Source organism: Pseudopipra pipra, chromosome 2 (genome assembly GCF_036250125.1).
Source record: "Pseudopipra pipra isolate bDixPip1 chromosome 2, bDixPip1.hap1, whole genome shotgun sequence".
Lineage (NCBI taxonomy): Eukaryota > Metazoa > Chordata > Aves > Passeriformes > Pipridae > Pseudopipra > Pseudopipra pipra.
In genome coordinates, this window is record NC_087550.1 from 88171230 (window position 1) to 88191271 (window position 20042).

General features: G+C 39.4%; 1 protein-coding gene across 4 annotated transcripts in view; it reads right to left on the reverse strand.

The window, feature by feature from the left end:
* AFF3 (ALF transcription elongation factor 3) overlaps nucleotides 1-20042 on the reverse strand; it is a 339352-nt gene that overhangs the window by 184271 nt on the left and 135039 nt on the right. For all 4 annotated transcript variants that reach the window (XM_064646295.1, XM_064646294.1, XM_064646293.1 and 1 more), the window contains exon 4: nucleotides 155-199. In XM_064646295.1, the coding sequence (XP_064502365.1) occupies nucleotides 155-199 (45 nt within the window). The remainder of the gene's footprint in view (nucleotides 1-154; nucleotides 200-20042) is intronic.

The following is a 20042-nucleotide window of genomic DNA, read 5'->3' on the forward strand; positions in this document are numbered from 1 at the left end:
TGAGAAAATAATTTTGCCTACTTTTTTCTTAGAAAGATTACAATCTAAAAGAGCAATATTTTAACAGCAGTAACTGCAATATTCTTGTTATTCTCTTGGTTTTTCAGAGTAAACAAAATGGAACTGGAAAAATGTGGTTTTTAAGGATTCCTACCCGTAATATTTCTTCAATGCAGCTGTTATCTCCTGTTCCACTGTCCTGTAAACAAAATGAGAAAACAGTTTGTTTATATTTTTAAAAGAAATAACAAATAGGTCTGAGGACATGGTTTGTCACATGAAATATATTTCACCCTCTACTTCAGTTTCAAAATGAGGGCAAGTCCTTCCAGCATCTGAGAAGTTGCACTGTTTAAAATTCTCAAATTATTCCCCATCAGCACAACAGGAAGATGCAATATTTGCAGTCTACATATGATTGCAACATATTTTATAAATTCATAGGATTTTGTTTACACCATTTTTGGGTGCGATTCCTGTTGTTTTGGCTCTATTGCATGAGTATTATATATATGAGCATTTATTTATATCAAATAAATAACATCTCTCCACATCCTTTGTGAAGGAAAGACTGCAGTGACACTGCCTATGTGAAATCTGACCATGTATGTACCTATGTTGTTGAGGGGACACCTGCAGAGATTACAGCACAGGCAGCAACACTGAGCTTGAGCACAGCTGTCCTGAGGAACTACCATTTCCCAAAATGCCAACCTTAAAGCCACCTGTACATTGTGGGTCTGAGGGTGCAGAAGAATTCGGCTCTCCCAAATTTGTCTCACTCCAGAGCCACTCTGGAGAGAGGAACTGAGAGATTTGGCAGAGCAGCTATCCTCCCACAGGAACCATCCAGCCAGTGCCTCACCTACATGCTCAGCTTAGTTGTTTGTTAGGACACAAACTTTTGCCAGCAAGGACAAGGAAGTGTGAGACACCAGCCTCCAACAATTATGCCCTCCCCACTCTCCTGCCTGCCCTCTGCCCAGTTTGCTTGCGCTGCCCAACACAACTGGGAAGAGAGGGCATACCTTATGATACTTATGCTGAGGGGATGCCTGTCTCCTGCAGCTCTCCACAAGACACATGTGGCTGCTGCATCCAGCAAGTTTTCTGGGGATTTACTTCACCACCCTAACTCCCTGACAATTCCCCAAAGAAAGGCTTTCTTCCTTTTGCAGAACAGAACTAACTCAGGAGGCAGGGGACTGGGGCTCGAGGTCTTCCCATGTGGGAGGAGAGGACAGAAAAAAAGCCCAACCTGATTAATTACTGTCCCCAAAAAATGAGCAGAGAGGTGAGCTTGGTCTTCTCTCATTTTCAAAAAACACCTGGATGTTCTTAATTTTCAGGTGTCCACCTGGAGATATATCAATGCAATATGATTTTCCAAACTGCCGAACTCTTCTCATCTGGAAATCAGACTTCTCTATGACGTGTATTTATGCACCCAAAAAAATCATCAGGGACTTTCAAAAATGAATACCTCTGTGCCTACTGGCACCAAATGATCCCACTAGTCAGTTTGTGCAAATCCTGCTCCTAGACACCTTCACCACCACTCCCCAGCCCAAGCTGAGCGACTGAGGAGGTCTGGATCTGCAGCCGCTTGCAGCCCACCAGCTGTAACCAAGGGCAGGAGAACGGCAGCCATGCATATGCATGGGAACAGTTTCTGGTTTTAAATTTTTTGTGGCTATTATTTCACACTGATTCATAGAAAGTCCTAAGTCCTTTGTTGTCTTTTCACTCCTGCTAAATCTTTGCTGAATATGGCCCTTGACTGTTAAACAAATGAATCGCATTAACTCTTTTTTGTGCAACACAAGTCCATCAGCTTTACAGTTCACCACGAATTACATTGCTGATTTCAAAGGCAAAGGAACTAAGCATGCAATAAAGTCAGCCTTTGGAGAATTACTCATATCTGATGTACAAATGCAGAAGAGAAGCTGCAGCCTGAGCAGATAGGCCAGTTCAGACCTCAGTCCTATCCCCAAGGAGCTGCATAGCACCATGTGCAACCTTCCTGCTATTGGAGCAGGGGAACAGTGTTCATGTTGCCAGTGAACCTAACAAGATGGACAGAAACACAAAGATCTTTGGATATTTAATAATTCAAAAATTCATACTAGATAATTGCTATTTCTCTCTTCTCTTTTTTTCCCTTTCTGTCCCCAAATCCCCTTCTATTAATTTGTTATTCCACAAACAATAATGTTAAGTTCTCTATTCAAGTCCATTGCCATCTTACAGAAGAAGGGATTAAATGACTTACCATCTTATGCTGTATACAATGCATTGAACATACAATAAAATAATGACCTCTATTTCTGTGTGAGGATAAAACTACTGAAGGTAAATTTGGCAACACGCTATTTCAGACTAGGTTTAGAAACAAGCTTCTGTTACAAAATTAAGTAACTCTCCTAGAAGTGGAATTAAATAAGTCTTCAAATACTCATCAGCAAGAAATTTTGCTTTCTATCACCACAGAACTAAAACTTTAGCTAGTCTTCCTAGCCTATCATCTCTCTGGGCAGGAAGTAAAAAACTTTTCACATCTCTCCCTCAATATCATCACACAGCCTTTCAAAAGATGAACAATGAGCTGGAAACACAAAACCAAAGACAAGATACGCACGACTGAAACATTATTTGGAAAAAACCCCCTAAACTTCTACATTTTCCTCTTAGTTCTTCACCTTTTGAGTGCCAAATATAAATTTTTAAATTTATTTTTGCTTTGAACACTTGTAAGGATCCTAAATTTACTGTTGATATCAAACTTTCTAGAAAAAGGTCAATGTAGTTAAGAGACCATGCTCTACACACATCAAGTGACTTCAATTTGATATGGCCTGGGGCCATTGTTGAGGTTTTTTTGTCATGATATCATATAACACAATGCAGAATATTATTGTGGGACCTAAGGTATGTCTGAAAAGGGTCTGTAGACGTTGGCATGGAAAAAACTCCCCATTCTCACTTTAAAAGCTCTTCCCCACTACATCTCTACTCACATTACAGAGGAATACACACTGCCCGGGAATCTGGCAACCTGAATTAAACTTTGTGGCCATAGTTTAATTAAGAAAATTAAACAAAAGCTGGAAAATGTTTCTTGAAATCTGAATTAAAAGAAAAGATTGTAATAACTGCAGGGAACAAGCACCACAGAGCACTTGATGTGCTATTTGCTTCAGTGAGCTTGCCTGATCCGAAGGCTATTGCGTCAGTGCTGGCTGTGTGACGTGAGGCTTATGCTGGCAGTGCTGGCAGGCTGTGCAAGGCAGTCCCATCCACCCCCTCAACAGCCACAGCACACTTGTACAATAAATGTTTTAGTTACTTAAAAAAAATGTAAAATCAAAACAAGATAAAGATTTTGAGGCTGCTGTTGCCAACTAAGCTAAGCAGCTGCTCCCCTGTATTTATTCTGACACTGATGAACCTGTCTCATTTGTTTCCCTTTGTGGTGTTTTGCAATATGTCATAACAAACTTGCCTCACTGAACCTCCAGTGGACCATCAGTGAAATAGTGGCAAGTCTTGGGGAGCTGTCAGGGGAAGTGGGCTCCAGTCTCTTCCCCCTCCGATGATGCTGTGCCCATTACCTCCGTCCCTCAGTCAGTATGGACTGGGACACCAAACATCTGCACACATGGGTGGGCTGGAGTGCAGGCTAGATGTGAGGAGCTGCTGCTGAGGATGACAGCAGTGGCTGCTGAAGAAATAGCCAGGAGCATCGCACTGCTGATAACTCGAGCAGCTAATTACCATGCAAAGCACAGAGAACTGTAAGAAACAAGGCTGACTAAAGGCTACATCAAATTCTTGGGAAACAGGATGTCATTTCAAAAAAAGCTACCTCTGTACAAATTTTATTTCAGAGCATTACTTTTTCTTCCCTTACCAAGAGCTTTCACATGGAGATATATAAAGAAACCTCTCTGAAAGGAATTGCCTATCTTGTGATACTTTTCCCTCCTTTCAAATCTTTGTGTTAGGGAAAGAAAGAAAAATCTTCTGCAAGTATCTATTTCCATTTTAGCCTAAGTGATTTTTATGATGCAAGCTTTTGGTGCTTTTATTATTTGGACTGTACTAGGTGTTTTTACAAAGTATCCAGAAGTCATTGGATTTTTGTCTCCAGTATCAATTAGGCATGATTATAATCTCCAGAAGCCTGAGGTACATACTCATCCTCTTCCACTCACAGTGGGAGCCAGGTTGGCTGTGTCGGTGCTTGAACACCATCGGCAACCATCGGCATGACAGTGGCCAGCACACGTGGCACCTTGGGTGCCACCTCTGCCCCAAGGGCAGCTCTTGCCCCTGCTGCACAGGCATGGCACAGCATTGCTCCTGCAGGGCTGCGGAATTTCCCCCAGAGCCTAAAGGGAAGCTTCATGCAGTGAATGCTGGCAGCCAATAACCTAAATCCATGGTGATACTAAATAGGGGAAAAAAGGGGAAAAAAAGCCCATATTGATGGACCTGGATCTGAAAGCATATTAGAAATGCTTCTTTGCCAGGCAAGACACACAAACACATGCACATATGTATATATAACACTTTCTATACAATGCATTTGGCTAGAAAGGAATTTCCAGTAGGAGGAAGATAAATAAATTCCTTATCTTTCTACTTATTCATACGTGCAGCTTCTGCCTGTTGGGTTGTGGAAAACCATTACGCTCACCAAAGTTTCCCTTTGATTATTTCTCTAAAGAGACCATAATACCTTCAAGTTGTGGAATAAAATGTTGGAATTTAGGATTCATCCGTGAGATCAGAGATGTGACTTGCGGAGATTCTGTAGAAATACAGCCAGGCTGTATAAAGGAATTTTTTGGGAGGTGTCATTTGCAGATGTCCAGGAAGAGTTTTTAAGACATTCAGAGCTTAACTTGTTGATTTCCTTACATGTGCTACATCCTCCAAAATGTTCTTTATGAAGTTGCAGCGCTGAACTTGCACAGGTTCAGCACAAAGTCCTGAAAAGGCAGGGCTTTGAACGCCAGGAAAGGTTAAGGCTTAAATTGAAGCTGGTTAAAAGAACAGATCTCAACCAGGTTAAAATCTTACCTTTCTGTCCCTCACAAAATGCACACTTTTTGCAACGTGTTTTCATTCTGAATTGGGGGGTGGAGGGGCAGGCACCTCCATGTAAATTTTATTCCATTGGCTGTGTTCCTATTCAAAATGCAATTGTGTCACATCATTCCCTTAAAAACAAAATTTTAAGAAGCATTCTTCAATTAAGTTGAGAAATCAAAGTTTGATCAGATCAAAATACTTCAATGGTAAATTTTAAGAAATACAAATATAATTTGAAGTCACAGAATAAGATATGGCCTAAATCAAGAAGATATTAAACCAAAATATAAAAATGTTTCTTTCCAAATTTGGTGATTTTTCACTTTAAGAAAAAATTTTCTTCAAAATAGAATGAAAATGGGTTTGGTTAAAATCAACATAGATGCAGACATTTTCAGTTTTGATAACCTGGAACATCTCATAGGAAAACGATGGAACAGGAAAAACCTTTGACCAGAACAGAATTAAAAATGGCATTTATCCTTTCCCACCACCCCCCCTAACAAGAATGGCATTTCCATCTTGATGGGTGATGTAAGAACTACCAGCATTGTTTCCATCTACTTTAAGAGGGCTGGACTTCAGTGAGCCATAGCATACTGCAGTCACCCTCATTTCACCAGCTGGCATTAGCAATGCTTGTGCCTTAAATGCAGAAGACTCCTGATCTCTCCCTGAGGATGCAGGCAAGCAGGGCTCCATTTTGTCGGGTTACACCAGGGAAAGAGACATGAAGCGAGAGCTCAGGAAACTTGATTTTCTGTTGTTCCTGATATTTGAAAGCTTTACTTTGCACTCATGCTTTGTCTTACTACTAATTGTAGGGCCAGTGGCCATGATCTGTTGATATAGTAGTTTTCTTCTGCAGTTTGCATTGCTGCAAGTAGGACCTGTTTCACTTTAACTATGAGGAACTACTGACACTTGAGACACAGAGAAGTGCAGGAGGGAGATGAGAAAGAACAGCTGAATTCTCTTCAAGGTCTGTGTCAGAAAGTGTTGCACTAATTAAAGTTATTAAATCCATCTAATTTGCAGTGAATGTTAATAAACTGTTACCTTTAATAAACCCATCTCTTTCAAAATGAAGCCTTCATATTTATTATGGGGATTATTTTTTCTACCAAGGGATCTTGCAACACTGTTCTTGGTTCAAAAGGGAAGAGGAGTAAGTTTAACAAAGATTTTATTTCAGGAAAAAAATTAATAAAGAGCAAGTTATGAATGTCATCTAGCTTTGCTTTAATGAAAGTATCTGGTTGTATTAACTGGGAGCCTCACTGCAACTGGAATACCATGATGCCCATCCTGTACTAGGAACAAGAAGATGTTCTGGCTAGTCAAAGACAATGAATCCAAAATTTATCTGCAGATAGAGAGAAATGCCAAATGATCCAAGAGATTTGCCACGCACACTAGAAAAGAGAAGCTAATTGGACAAGAGCACGTTTTGCTCCCCCACAGCCACGGCAGGACAGCAGCTTTTGGAGAGCAAGACCCTCCAGAAGAAAGTTCATAAAGGAGAGGAGATCATAAAGCCATAATCCAGAGTACCACAAGCCTTAGGCTGTGCTGGCCCTTTATGTAGACCTGATGTTCAGGCTGGTGTCTAACTGAAGATGGATTTACTGTGGATGTGAAAGTAAAGGCATTCACCATATTGTAGTTTTTTTAAAATAGTAGGGAAATTATGTTAAGAGTGTAACTCCACCAATGCATATCCATGGCCTGTCCCAGACCTTGAGGCACCTCCTGGCCATGTAGCACCTGACCTGAACTAAGTGTAGGAAACCCAGGGGCACAACGTGAAGTGATGCTGAAGGGCCGCTGTCTGGATGGCTGCTGGGAGCTTCACTAGAGCTTAGACACCTACAGCCCAGTTTGGAGGGGATTTAGAAGAACTGAGTCAAGTCATGTGTTGAGAGGTCATCTCTGATGAGATGGTCTGAGTCCAAGTCTCAGTGCCCACACAACAAAAAAATCAAGATAATTAAAGGCCACGAACCCTTTTTAACCCTCTCCCCCTCTCCATCTCTAGGGGCCACTGAACAATCAACGACTGGAGCTGTACCTGTAACATTTCATCTAGTAACAAATGATTGGGAGCCTCAAATGAAACCTACTGGCACAACAGTGGAGTGATTTTACAGGCTTTTACATTATATTAATAAAAATAAAATTCCAAACATGCCAGAATTACACCGTGACCCAGAACAATAAAAAGGAGCAGTAATGGAGAAGAACTGCATTGTTCTATTAATAAAATATAAAGGTTTTATTGTTATTGGGAAAGATTGATTTTATCAAATCAATACCATGTCACAGCATATTAATGTTTTTCTTCGCTAATTAAAAAACAGGGTCTGATGTGATTACACTCTCTTACTACCCATGTGAAAAATATAATGGGTTGGTAATAATGAAGATTGCAACTTGCACTTTTACTTCTTGTAAAAGTGCTAAGTAAGTGACCTGTGCTTTCAGTAAAGTCAAGGAGAGCTGAAGGTAACTGACAGATCTGAAAATGCTGTCAACGACCCCCTGAATGGACTCCACAACCCCTTCCTCCCACCCAAAAATTAGAAAAAGCCAGCACCGCATGCATGCTCTGTAACTGTATTGAGTAACTGCTGCTTGACACAGTGGTCTGTTTGTTGGAAACTTTCCATTATAGACACCAGAGTCTTCTGGTTTTGCAGCAAGAAAGGCTCTTTAGTGGAGATATGTGCTCCCCTCACCCATGCAGTCCTCCAACAGCCCACCCAAGGACCCTGCCCTAGGACCAAGAGATGTCAGCTTTTCTCCCCATTAGATGCCCGTCCTCCTTGCTGCACAGATGGTCAATTAGTGTCAACTGGAATGCCGTGTTTTTAGTGATGTGGACATTTGTTCACTAGGACCTGGACTGAGAGCAATCGATTGCATTTAATATATTGTCTGTGTTTGTTTGGGGAGGATATATAACATCTCCATAGCAGCAACAGTTGGAAAAACAAGTATTATGGAACTGTTAATATTTTTGTGAATGTTAATGTGAATTTACCATCAGCTAGTATAATACTCAATAAATTAAATGGATTATTTTGCCAAGAGATCCTTTAAAAGTGTTAATTAACAATAAATCAATAAAAACTATTCAGCATGAAAATCAATTACATCCCTGTTTACATTATTTAACTACAAACATTTCTGTTTTGTGTGCTTGTAATTAGCAAGCTATAAAAGATGCCATAAATAGGCACATAATGAGAGGAACTGTTTATAAATGATAATTGGTATTCGTTCCCACTGAGTTAAAGGGTATGTGATTACAAACCATTGTGCAGGAAGGGTTAAACCTCTTACAGACAGAATGTTTTATGGTACACAACTCCGCAGAAATCTCTCCCACGAAAGGCCCCCAATGGAAGAAAGCTCCTGTACATGAGTGTTGATGGAAAGAGTAACATCTACCAGGTGTTCCTTAAAGCGTATTTACATGGATTTAGAAACAGCTCATGGGGGAAAAAAAAAATCTACCCTTTGGGCAGTGGTGGAGGGAAAAAGAAATGGAACCTGGCACAAGGAATTCAATATTAATGAAACATAATCATACAAAAAACCATCTCTATGAAGTCTAAAGGGAAGATATTAACACTGAAATGCTACTAAAAATCTGGGTGATGATCCTGTTAACAAAGCTGAGGACAGGACAAAGGACACAGGGGTGCTTTCTGTCATGATTGGTAACAAAGACACTACTCTACCCCATACCTCCCTCAAAGATTAGGGCCAAAAGCTTTCACAGAGGGCTAAAAGAGGATTACAGGAACTTCAAATGGCAGCCAAGAGCCCAAAACACTGAGCAGCAGCCTGTGTCTCCAGAAGTTAACACTGGATTATTTCTCATAACAGGCTGCTACACAGAGACGAAAAAATTTCCTGGGGAGAAACAAACTCTCATTAATCCCTATTGCTGAAAGCGGCCTTCTGAATTTTAGAGACTGACACATGATCTAAACTTACATGGTAAAAAACCCCTATGATCTGGAGACCAGAGCAACATTTGGCTTTCTGCTAAAGCCTTTTGCTAGTCTAAGGATGTCACCAGCATCTGACAGTTTTGGCTTTGACAGTGTCTCCTCCCCAGCAAAATAAACCTCAATCTTTCACTATAACTGCTTTCATAAGGGCAACAAGCATCAAGAACCCTTGACAAAGCAGACCTGAAGTACAGGCAGAGCAGAGAGTATCTGGTGATAAAGCCAGTGGAATTAAATCTATTTGCAAATTCAGAGCTCAACCTTTTTTCTACCTTGCCTAGGCATAGGTCATGCATATTTCCTTTCTTTTCTGGATCATGACTTAAAAGTGAATTAATTTTGGCCTAAGACACTTACATTGCACTGCTTTCCCTGATTTGCACAGAATATAATTGCTTCATCGAACATATGGACCAGAATTAGGAGTTAGAAAAAAAGAGTCGATTATGTGTAAGGAAGAGAGCATCATATGGTTTTGACAATGATAGCTCAGTCTCATTGCTAAGAATGGCAATCACGGCTTGGACAACTATTTGTCCAAGAGGAATATAATTTGCTATTGAAAACCCAAAGCATTATCAATGAAGATAAACAATTGTATGCATCTTCATCTTTAAATCAATCCATTGATGCCTCTGGTCAGCTCAGGTAGATTCTCTTAAAATCCACATGGAAGATGATAAATAGCACAATTCTACAAGCTGCACTGAAAATCTCCGCAAAGTTTTATTGTGCTTTCAGCATTCCTGAAAGTCAAAAGAAAAATCCAGCTATACTGTAGTCACTGACAGACTGATGGAAACACACTCACTGCAAAGCTACTGAAAACAGTACACTCTGAAGGTATTGCAGTTAATGGGACACGAAAAATTTCAAATGTCAGTGCTGAATGTCTTAGAGCTCAGGCATGTAAGTTCTTTCCAGTTAAGAATGTACATGACACTGAGCATACATCACAGTATACATACATATACACCAAAGTATGCATATATATGCATGTATGTACATATACATCATACAAAAAAACTTTTGTTTCCTGAAAATGCCCAAACTAACCAAACAAGTGTCAAATCTTATCAACAGTAGCCTTAATGTGGGAATCAATAAATTCAGCAAATCTATAAAGTTGCAGAATAGAGAAATACCTTCTTTATTTTTCCTGTCCTGTCTTTCCTCCACACCTCATCGATTTTTTTTTTACCACTGATTCACTTCAGGTCCATATCAGTCCTCTCTGTTGGGAGCTAAGCAGAAGCCAGGCACCATAGCAGACTGCTATGCTGCCTTACCTCCAGAGGTGAGGATACTTTCACACCGTAAAACCATCTGCCCCAAGGAGTGTCAGCTTCCCATCACTTGTCCCTGCTTTCCTCTGGGCTCCATGACAGAACTCTACTCTTTGGGCAATCACAAAGACCAGGAGCAGGATAATAAAGGATGCCCCAGGTTTGGGGAAGGGTTGTAGGTAGCTCTCAAGTAGTTGTACACTACTAGTTAACATTTTTTGATGGAAGCCACATTCGTTCTTCGGCTTGGAGGACAAAAGGTTGGCTTAAAATGATCTTAGTTCTTTCTCTTTCGGATTTCACTTTTCTTTCCATATATTCTCAAATTATCCCCTTTTAAAGAGGATATTGCATCTGAACATCGCGAAGCTTTCTGATTTTGTTTTTGCCTGTCACTGTTACAAGTAACAGTGAAATACAGAAAGAAAATATAAAGAAAAACTGGCTTCAGCTTTTCCAGATTTTGTGTCTTTGAAAGACTTTGCTTGTCCTTCCAGTAGAGTACACATTTCCCATCTCCTGGCATTGAGCTCTCCCACACAGGTAATGGCTAATGGAGCATCACTTATAAAACCCAGAAATACAAAACTGTACAGAGAACAACTACTGGCCATGATACTCAGGGGCTGTAACCACTTTTTACTGTTACATTAACAATTTTCTTTTTAATACAGAAAATGAGCCACAAGTCATTCTATAACAGTGCACTGCCATAGGGGCATAACTGGTTTATGGACTGCAAAGCTTTGGTTGGTGCCTACACAGAACTGCTCTCCCAACAGCCTTAGTGCCAAAAAGTTATTTTAAATCCTGTATGTATCAGGAGTTGTGCACATGCAACATACAATACAGTCAGGAAAAATAAAAGGAAGAAACGGACAGTGATACTGGAGTTTAATTTTTTCTAGGTTACAGACTAAAACTAGTACTACAATGTATGAGACGGGTTTGTGAGTTTTCTCAGAAAGGTTATGTTGCCCTTCGCTTTGGTTTGGGTTATTTCCAAAACATTCACTGGAAAGCTTCAAAAAGCCTCTTGGACTTCCATATTTATTTTTTTGAACATATGAGGTGATCCTTCACTTAAACCCAGGTTATTTTATCTCTGGAGGAAGAAATGTTCAATGTACCCCCATTGCATTTTAAATGGAAGCTACATGGAGAGAAAATCCTTAATACTGCTCACAGACATTTCCATCTAGGTCAAGTACAACAAATCTGCATTTTTAAGCAGCAGAGCCAGCTCTTTGTCCCTGTTGAAAATGGCAGGTCTTGTGGCACCCTGAATTATAACAACATATATAGGAAACAAGATTGCAGTTGGAAAGCCTTTGAGCTGAGAAGCTACATGCTTCCCTTTTGTTATGTGATCTTGATGAATTTATTTCTGTGGCTTTTATTCATGTTTCAGGGTGTTGAATCCTTTAAACTTGTTAGTATTTTCCCTTTTTATTGTTCTCTGCTGCCTTCCCCTGTTTTATTTTATTCTTTTGTTCCCTGGTGTAACTGAAGGTAATGCAGTCCTGGGCCCACTACTCTCAGTCTCTTTGATCTGGCAGTGGATATCAAAAAAGTTATTTGTTCTCAACACATTAAACCCTTCTGTGTGGCTTTTTAGAAATTCTGTTATGCAACTCTGATAGGGCCTGGAACAAGTTGTCAGGTACCAAAAGGCAGGGGAGCACAAAGACCTCTCCAAAAGCCAAGCTATGAACGGTGTCATCTTGCTGTTTCACTTTCAAAGGTGGCTCACAGGGGTTTGCTGAATAGGAATCGTTTGACAGCAGACATCTGAATTTGTATTGCAGACTCTAAGACACTTTTATAAGAACTTTGAATATCTTAGTTGAGTACTGAGGATCAAAGCATCCTATGTAATAAACCTATCATGGGTTACTCAGGGAGATTTTCAGCATTGGTAACAATGGCAGCTGATTTGTCTCACATAACAACCTACCAATAGAATATAAGGTTTGAGATCAATACTTTAATTAGCGAGATAAAAATCTATCTGAAACTTGGGAATTATATTAAGGTCTCATAATTTACTTTATAAACCATCTCCTATAATTTGAAGGCAAGCATGCATCAAGCATTCCTTGAAATACATTAAATTTTGATTTTTCAAATCAGAATACTAAAATAGTAAGTAGAATTGGCAGCATAAATGAATATAATGCATAAAACACAAAAAGCTTTTGGCTGGCTTTTGTATACAGCATTAGAAACAGAGAAACACACATTATTTTACAGTGAACTGCATTAAATATATTTGTTATGGGTTTGAAATACTCCAAATTATTTGTTTTGGATGAGAGAAGATGCTCTGCGTTTATGATATATAATACCACATTGTCATCAATTGTCATGCTTTGTTTATAGGACTGAATAATTTGTAATCATCAGATTACTATGTTTAGTTTGCACTCTTTTTTCAGAGAGTGCGTTTTAAACAGATCAAATCCTTGTATCTTTTATTTATTTGTTTGTTTATGAAGAGAATGATGAATGGCTCATTCTCCTGAGAATTAACTATTTGATGAAGGGTTTGGAGTTTCAAGTCCTGGTTGTTCCTGGAGAGGAGGGAAACGCAAAGCTATTCTTGGGCTCTGATTTTTAATTGTGTGCCCATATTGCCATGTAGGGACACCAGGCAATAACACCAGAAAAAAACAAAGATGCAAAAGGCTATGCATATTCTACAGGCTTCCTTTAGCTTTCTGGCTCCCTTTCCCCAGCCATACTTCCAGTAGCATTTCATGCATATTTTATGTGCAGATGTCACTTCAAGTCACTTGTGGCCCAGTTAAAATTTTAGGGCAGGTAGAGGATAAGGAAGTATTCCAGAACATGGATTGCTCTGCACTATTTGCAGCAACAGGTATTTTGTGAGGAAAAGAATAAAATGTTCTTGGCAAAACACTCTCTTTTTCATGATTCTTTTTTTGACAGAGAAATACAGCTATGAAACAAGGTACTCTAACACGCAAAGACTTTTAACTGTTTCTGTGGCAAAGAATGCACAGCCCTGGCACTCAGAAACTGGCTGGTCACTGTTGCCTCTGCCAGAGGGCTGGTGGAAAAATCCCCACTAAAGAGCAGTCCCTACCTAATTTAAATTTTATAAATACTTACACTACAAACACAACAGGATTTTAAATACCTGCAGTCGGCACATCAGTCAACAGTATGGGCTGAATGCCTGCAACACTTTATCCATGGGGACTGTATAGACACAGCAGTCCATTTGCACAGTTCATCTAGGCAGGTCTCAGGCTTGGCAGGGTAACAGTCACCTCTCACTCACTGCCCAAGATACTTTGTTGACAGCACCTATATATAAACTCAAGATAAAATGGGATTACTCATTCCTGGAAAATAATCACAAAATCAAACCACTGCCTTTTAAAAAGTGTGATATTGGTTCATTTGCCACCCAGAATATCCATACCTCTAAGCTAAAGAAGAAAAAACCCAGCAAAAATGAGACAGAAGCCAAGCTTACATTTCCATTCTTATCTCTCTGTACTGATACTCTCTCGGAAGTTCCTGCTTGCACAGCAGCTGCTGAATTGCTATAGTTTACTGTCTGGCATATTAAAATAAACTAGCACTAATTTTGGCAATTTGCATAAACAGCTGATGGATCTCTACAGCAGAAGCAGCTCTTCATCTGTGCCCACCTGTGCAACAGACCTCTCAGGCTGTACAAGCAATAACCACAGCAGAGATTGCCATGTGAATATACCCAAAGTCAAACATTGTGTATTAGGGTCCAGAGCTCGATCAAAGCCACCAACATAAAAGACGTGACTTTTGAAAGTGGCATATCCTGCTATTTGATCAGATGGAAAATATTAAATCACAGAATCACAGGCAGCCCTCTGATGATCTTTGTGGTCCTCCTCTGGACTTGCTCTAACAGGTCCATGTCCTTTTTTGCTGAGGACCCCAGAGCTGGATCCAGTACTCCAGGTGGCATCTCATGAAATCAGAGTAGAAAGGGAGAATCACCTCCCTCAACCTGCTGGTCACACTGCTTTTGATGCGGCCCAGGACACAGTTGGCTTTGTGGGCTGCAAGTACACATTGCCAGGTCATGTTGAACTTCTCGTCAACCAACACCCTCGAGTCCTTCTCCTCAGGGCTGCTTTCAATCCATTCATCTCTCAGCCTGTATTTGTGCTTGGGATTGCCCTGACTCAGGTGCAGGACCTTGCACTTGACCTTGTTGAACTTCATGAGGTTTGCACAGGCCTACCTTTCAGACCTGTCAAGGTCCTTTTGGATGGCATCCCATCCCTCCAGCATGTCAGCACACAGCTTGGTGCTGTCAGCAAACTTGATGAGGGTACACTCAATCCCACTGTCCATGTCACCAACAAAGACGTTAAATAGATGTCTTGACTGAAAATAGTTTGAAATAACCTGCATTTTTCATGCATGCACATTACCATGAAGGCTTGCATAGCACTTCACAATCTAGACATACAGTGGTATTTCTAACTTTAGATACAGAATATGGCTACAGTTCTATATGGGCAACACTATATATTTTTAGGAAAGATAACAAAGAGTACATTGTGCAGCCTAAAGGGTTGGAATCTTTTTAGGTAGGTAGAATGTAATTCCCCCTGAAAATTACAGTACCAACTAAAGGAAAGTTCTAACAAACCCCTGCCTTAAAAACATACAATGGGTATTCTGAAACCAAACAGGCCTGTCCACAAGATCCCAGCTTTTCCAAACCAAGCTTGCAGACATCAAGCTGATTTCTCAGGCTCAGTCCTTCACAAGACAGCAGTCAAGGCACGGTCCACCCTGTAGCTGTATTCCCAGGGCTTTCACTCACAGCAGCTGGACCCAACCACAGGGTGCTACAGAGAGGAGGTTTATAAGAACTCCTTAGGAGCTCTCCAAACAGCTGATGCCCAGAAATACCTCTACCACACCTTGGGACGAGAAGTAGCCAAAAGTTTCTGTGTGCCCAGCCATTGCGAGGACATAGTCAGGTCACGGTGTTACGAAATGTTCCCGTAATTTATTTGCCCATATAACATGAAATAGCAAAAATCTGCTAAATATATTGGTGGTTGACAAGCAATTTCTTCAGAAATCAAAAATATAGCTAAAATTGGGATCTCATCTTCTACCTCGCACATGGAAGAATCAGTATGAAACTGCAGAATTAGATGTAAGGAAATGCTTTACTGTCAGCTGGACTTCTTGCAGGGTATGGAGGATGGTTTTGGAAAGCAGAAAGAAAATAAGATCAAACATTCCCATCTCCTATCATAATGAACAAACAAATCTGTACGTCATCTTTTACATGTTCTCACAAAAAGTTAACTGAGCAACTAGTAAACTCCCCCCAGCAAGGCAAATAAAATCTTTGATTTGTTTCACCCTTAAGGTTGGATATCACTGCTGCTGAGCAGATCTACAACACGAAAGGTGGAAGAGAGAAGGTAAGTGAAATGATGGTTTCTGCTCGATAAGGTTCTAAAATCTAATGTTTGATAAAAAAGCAGTATGTCTCCTGAGACAAACCATAAAAATACAATTATTATAATAGTGTGTAATTTACCAAAATATTTTGACATTTTTCCAAATAGTCTGTTTTCTGGAATTTGCATACCTCTGACTCTAGAGTATAGACACGTATAAGCACTGAAGAAGGCAAGACAGCAAGTAATTATTTACTGATTAAGGAGAGGATGGGCTTGAAGTCTGAAACATTAGTATTCCTATTTCACTCTCATCCTTCCAGAGGAGAAAGGAGAAGACATGAAATAGAATGTTCTCAACTCATACAGATTCCTAACTCATGGCATTAATCCCATACATTTCCCCTCTTTGCTCTTTTGACTTACTGCTGTCTCCCAGTATGCCCAGGTCAGCCATACTCAACCCACAGTTACTTTACAGAGGTGGTAAAGGTTACACAACTCAAATTTTTTTCCACTTCTAAGAGAAATGAATCCAAACTCAGCTAATTTGTATACAGCTGCAGGCAATATAAACATGGCTGGTTAGAATCCTTTATATAGTATAAGCCTTTGTACTCCATACTTCATGGAAGTTAATAAGTAGGTGTCAAACTCTGAATTAAAATTCCCTGAAGAGGACACAGCACAAAGGACAATAAAAATGATTTTTAAATAATCATAGGGATAAATAGCATCCACTTCTGACAAATGTAAGTGCTGGCATAAAATGTTATTAGGCTACAGAGATTTTCTTTTGTTCAGGAAGTATGTTTTATTCTCAAGCACTGTCATTCATCATCCTAATGAGCCCTCAAAATGTAAATTAAATAGCAAGGACTGATTCATTCAAAAACATCTTTGTGCTGTGTGTTAAACCTTTTCTCTACTTTTGTCCTTACATATTGGTTCATTCTTTCATTGCAAAATAACCCCTCAGCCCTTGTATACTATAATGGCCAAGTTCAAGCAAAGCATATTTTCAGTAAACACTGTTTATTCATTGCTACTTTTGGTACAGTAATTAAAAAAAAAAAGAAAACAAAACCACAACACTTCATTTAAAAATGTTGTGCCCCTTAAATTACATTTGATCTGGAAAATCTCAGAAACCTGTGCATGCATGTGGTTTTTGTTTTATTCAGCGTCACTTAGTACAGGGAAACCCTCAGTGGAAAAGGATTAGTAGAAATTTCAAGCAGCTCTAATTTACAGGACTGAATACATTAATGATTAAGCAAACACCGTATTTTTGGTAATGGCAGCAAAAATAAAAGGATCCAGGGTCATGAGCTGAATTAGTTGAGATTTCTTGTTATCTGTTGATAAGGACATTACACATTCTCACCTGGAATGCAGAAAAGAGGTTTCATACTTGACCTGAATTTATGCATGAGCACACACTCAACAACAAGAGCAATGAGGAACAGTGCTTCTCTGGAGCCAATCCAAACAAAAATATAACAGGAATGGAAAAAAACATAGCAAAAGCATGTCTGGTTTTGGTATGATTACTCTTCAGTTATCTTGTTTCCTTCTCTTTCCCTTCCTAATGCTTCTGTAAATCATCTTCAACTTATTTTGGGTGTATATATGTTTCTGTGTGTACAAAATGAAGATAAAAATATTAATAGAGAGAGCAAAGGTTGCCTGATGACAAGAATACGGTATTAAACTGCATATGGAAGATTTAAAAGCCACAATCTTCAGAATAAATTACGTAAAATCTCAGCATTCAGTGACATTATGCTTTTATGAGGTCGAAACGTTGGAGTGAGACACCAGGGGTTACAATGAAACCATCCAGCTGTGAAAGAGGTAAGTACACGTATGGTGTCTTGCTGCCAGGGATCCAAAAAGTGGTGCTAGACCAATACTCCTTTTATTGCAAACCCAGGGAGAGATGAGTGATGCATTGGTGTAATTGAGTTAAGAGAGCTTAGAGACAGGGTTAAGTGTTGCAACTTTTAGCTAGAATATCTTTGATGACAGGTGACCTTTTGAAGGGGGTCTTCTAAAAAACTTAAAATGGTGATTTATGAAAGTTCAGTGAAGGCTCCATACTGCAACTGTTAAAAAGACCATACATGTAATTAGGTTAAACTCCACTAAGCAGAAAGAAGAATAAAAACCCATCAGGATTACAGTATGAAATATTGTCACTTAAGAAAATTAAGCATCATGAACCCTAGCTGAGAGAACCTAATAGACCATCTATCATCTGTCTTTGAGTGCTGATTCAGAAATCAGACTGGCACAACTACAGTGATTGATTAAAATAAATGCATACACTATAGTAGTTTATAAATGAAGACAGTAATTTACAAATTAAGTAAAGACTATGCACACAGAATAAGTTGCTGAAGCTGAAAATATATATGAAGATACTTCAAATATACTCAGCTTGTAGGAAAGAGTCGCACGATGCAGAAGCTATCTGAGTTTATACTTCGCTCAACTAATCTTCAAACACAGACAAGCTACTAGATGAAAAGCCTGCCTTTCACATCCTTGTGCACATACAACACATCTACCTGTATTTTTACTAACCATCCTTTTCATGAACACTGATGTGTTTAGTACCTCTTATTACCTAAGTTTTTTACACTACAGTCAAAACACAGATCCTTGGATCCTATATACTGCTGCAAATTTCCAGTCAGAGTCTTTCCAGTCAGCTGTCCAAAACTAAAGCAAAAAGGAACAGAGATTCCATAAAAATCTTCCTGTTAGACATCAGGACACCCAAGAAGCCAGAAAAGAGAAAATAAAAATGAAAACTCTTTATTTTGACTCTCTGACAACCAGAAAACAGTGCATCTCATTATGGTATTAAAAGAATACTGCAAATTCACTATTTTAAAGATCATCCACAATACCACAATTTTAATGGCATAATTAGAAAGGAACTGGGTGTTGCAGATATTGTTTGTTTCTTTTTGGATTTTGAGTGGGTTATTTTGTTTGGGTTTTTTGTTGTTGGTGGTGGTTGGTTGGTTGTTTTTTAATCAGTGTTCATTTGATTTTTAAAATCTAACAGAAATAGCAACAAAGGAAAAGTTAATGGAACTGATCTGCCACTGAGCCTTCTCCCAGAGATCCTGGCTTTCTTCAGCATCACTGAAGCCTCAGTGCTTCCTGTAGTGGATGGAGAGGCTACCTGAAGGTTAGCCATCAGTGCTGTACAGAATTTACAACCTCTGCTCTTCCTTGGCACCTGCAGCAATTTAAAACCCCAAAATAGATGCTGTCATTTGGGACCCAGGTATGGTCCTATTATGCAGGATTCATTTTGCTGACAATGACGACAATGTTGACAACAATGATGGAAATGAAATACATCAAAACACGAAGGAAGTAGAAGAATTAAGCTCATCTGGGGAAAATGTTCTCGTCTCCCCTGAGCACATGCATCCTGTTCCTTGGCCGGTTTCATTTGTTGCTGCTGGCTACATGGGACATATTTGTAAGTCTGACGCTGGCAGTATTAGCTACGACTCCTCCATTCACTTGACAGTTTTCTAGATTGCACAGACTCCAAAAATGACTACTACAGAGGGCATTGGGCAGAAAAGAGAAGGAGTGAAAAGAAAAAAATCCTTTATATAGTGCAGTTTGGCAGCTTTTGCTATACCGGAAGTAACAAACCTCCTCCTAATATCTTTGTAGAGCACAAAGGAGTTAGAAGCAAAACCCGTCAAGAATGGGTAAAATGTGAATGCTGAAGAAGAAAGAGATTTTGAGAGTGCTGAAGGATGTAAATGGACATTGAATATATCAGACCCGTTTTTCCGTACTAGATTTGACACTGCACTCTCCTCATTTTTCCACCCTATGCTTGCATTTTTTGAAATGAGTGCTCACAGAATTAAAAACAGGGATTCTGCTTCAAATAAGATGCATGTAGTTAATTCAGTGATAATGTCTGATATTCCTTGAAATAATTTTAATATGCTTTCTGTCTATACATGCCATTTTCAGTGTATCTACACTTTATCGACGACTTTCTGTAAGTCAAGTAATTGTATGAACACATATATGCATGGTCATGCTTGTAAGATATTGCAAATACGTATTTAATAGATCTTAGTTCAGCCAAAAATATATGCTGCATTATTTGAGAAATAGTTCATGACCATATAAAGAAA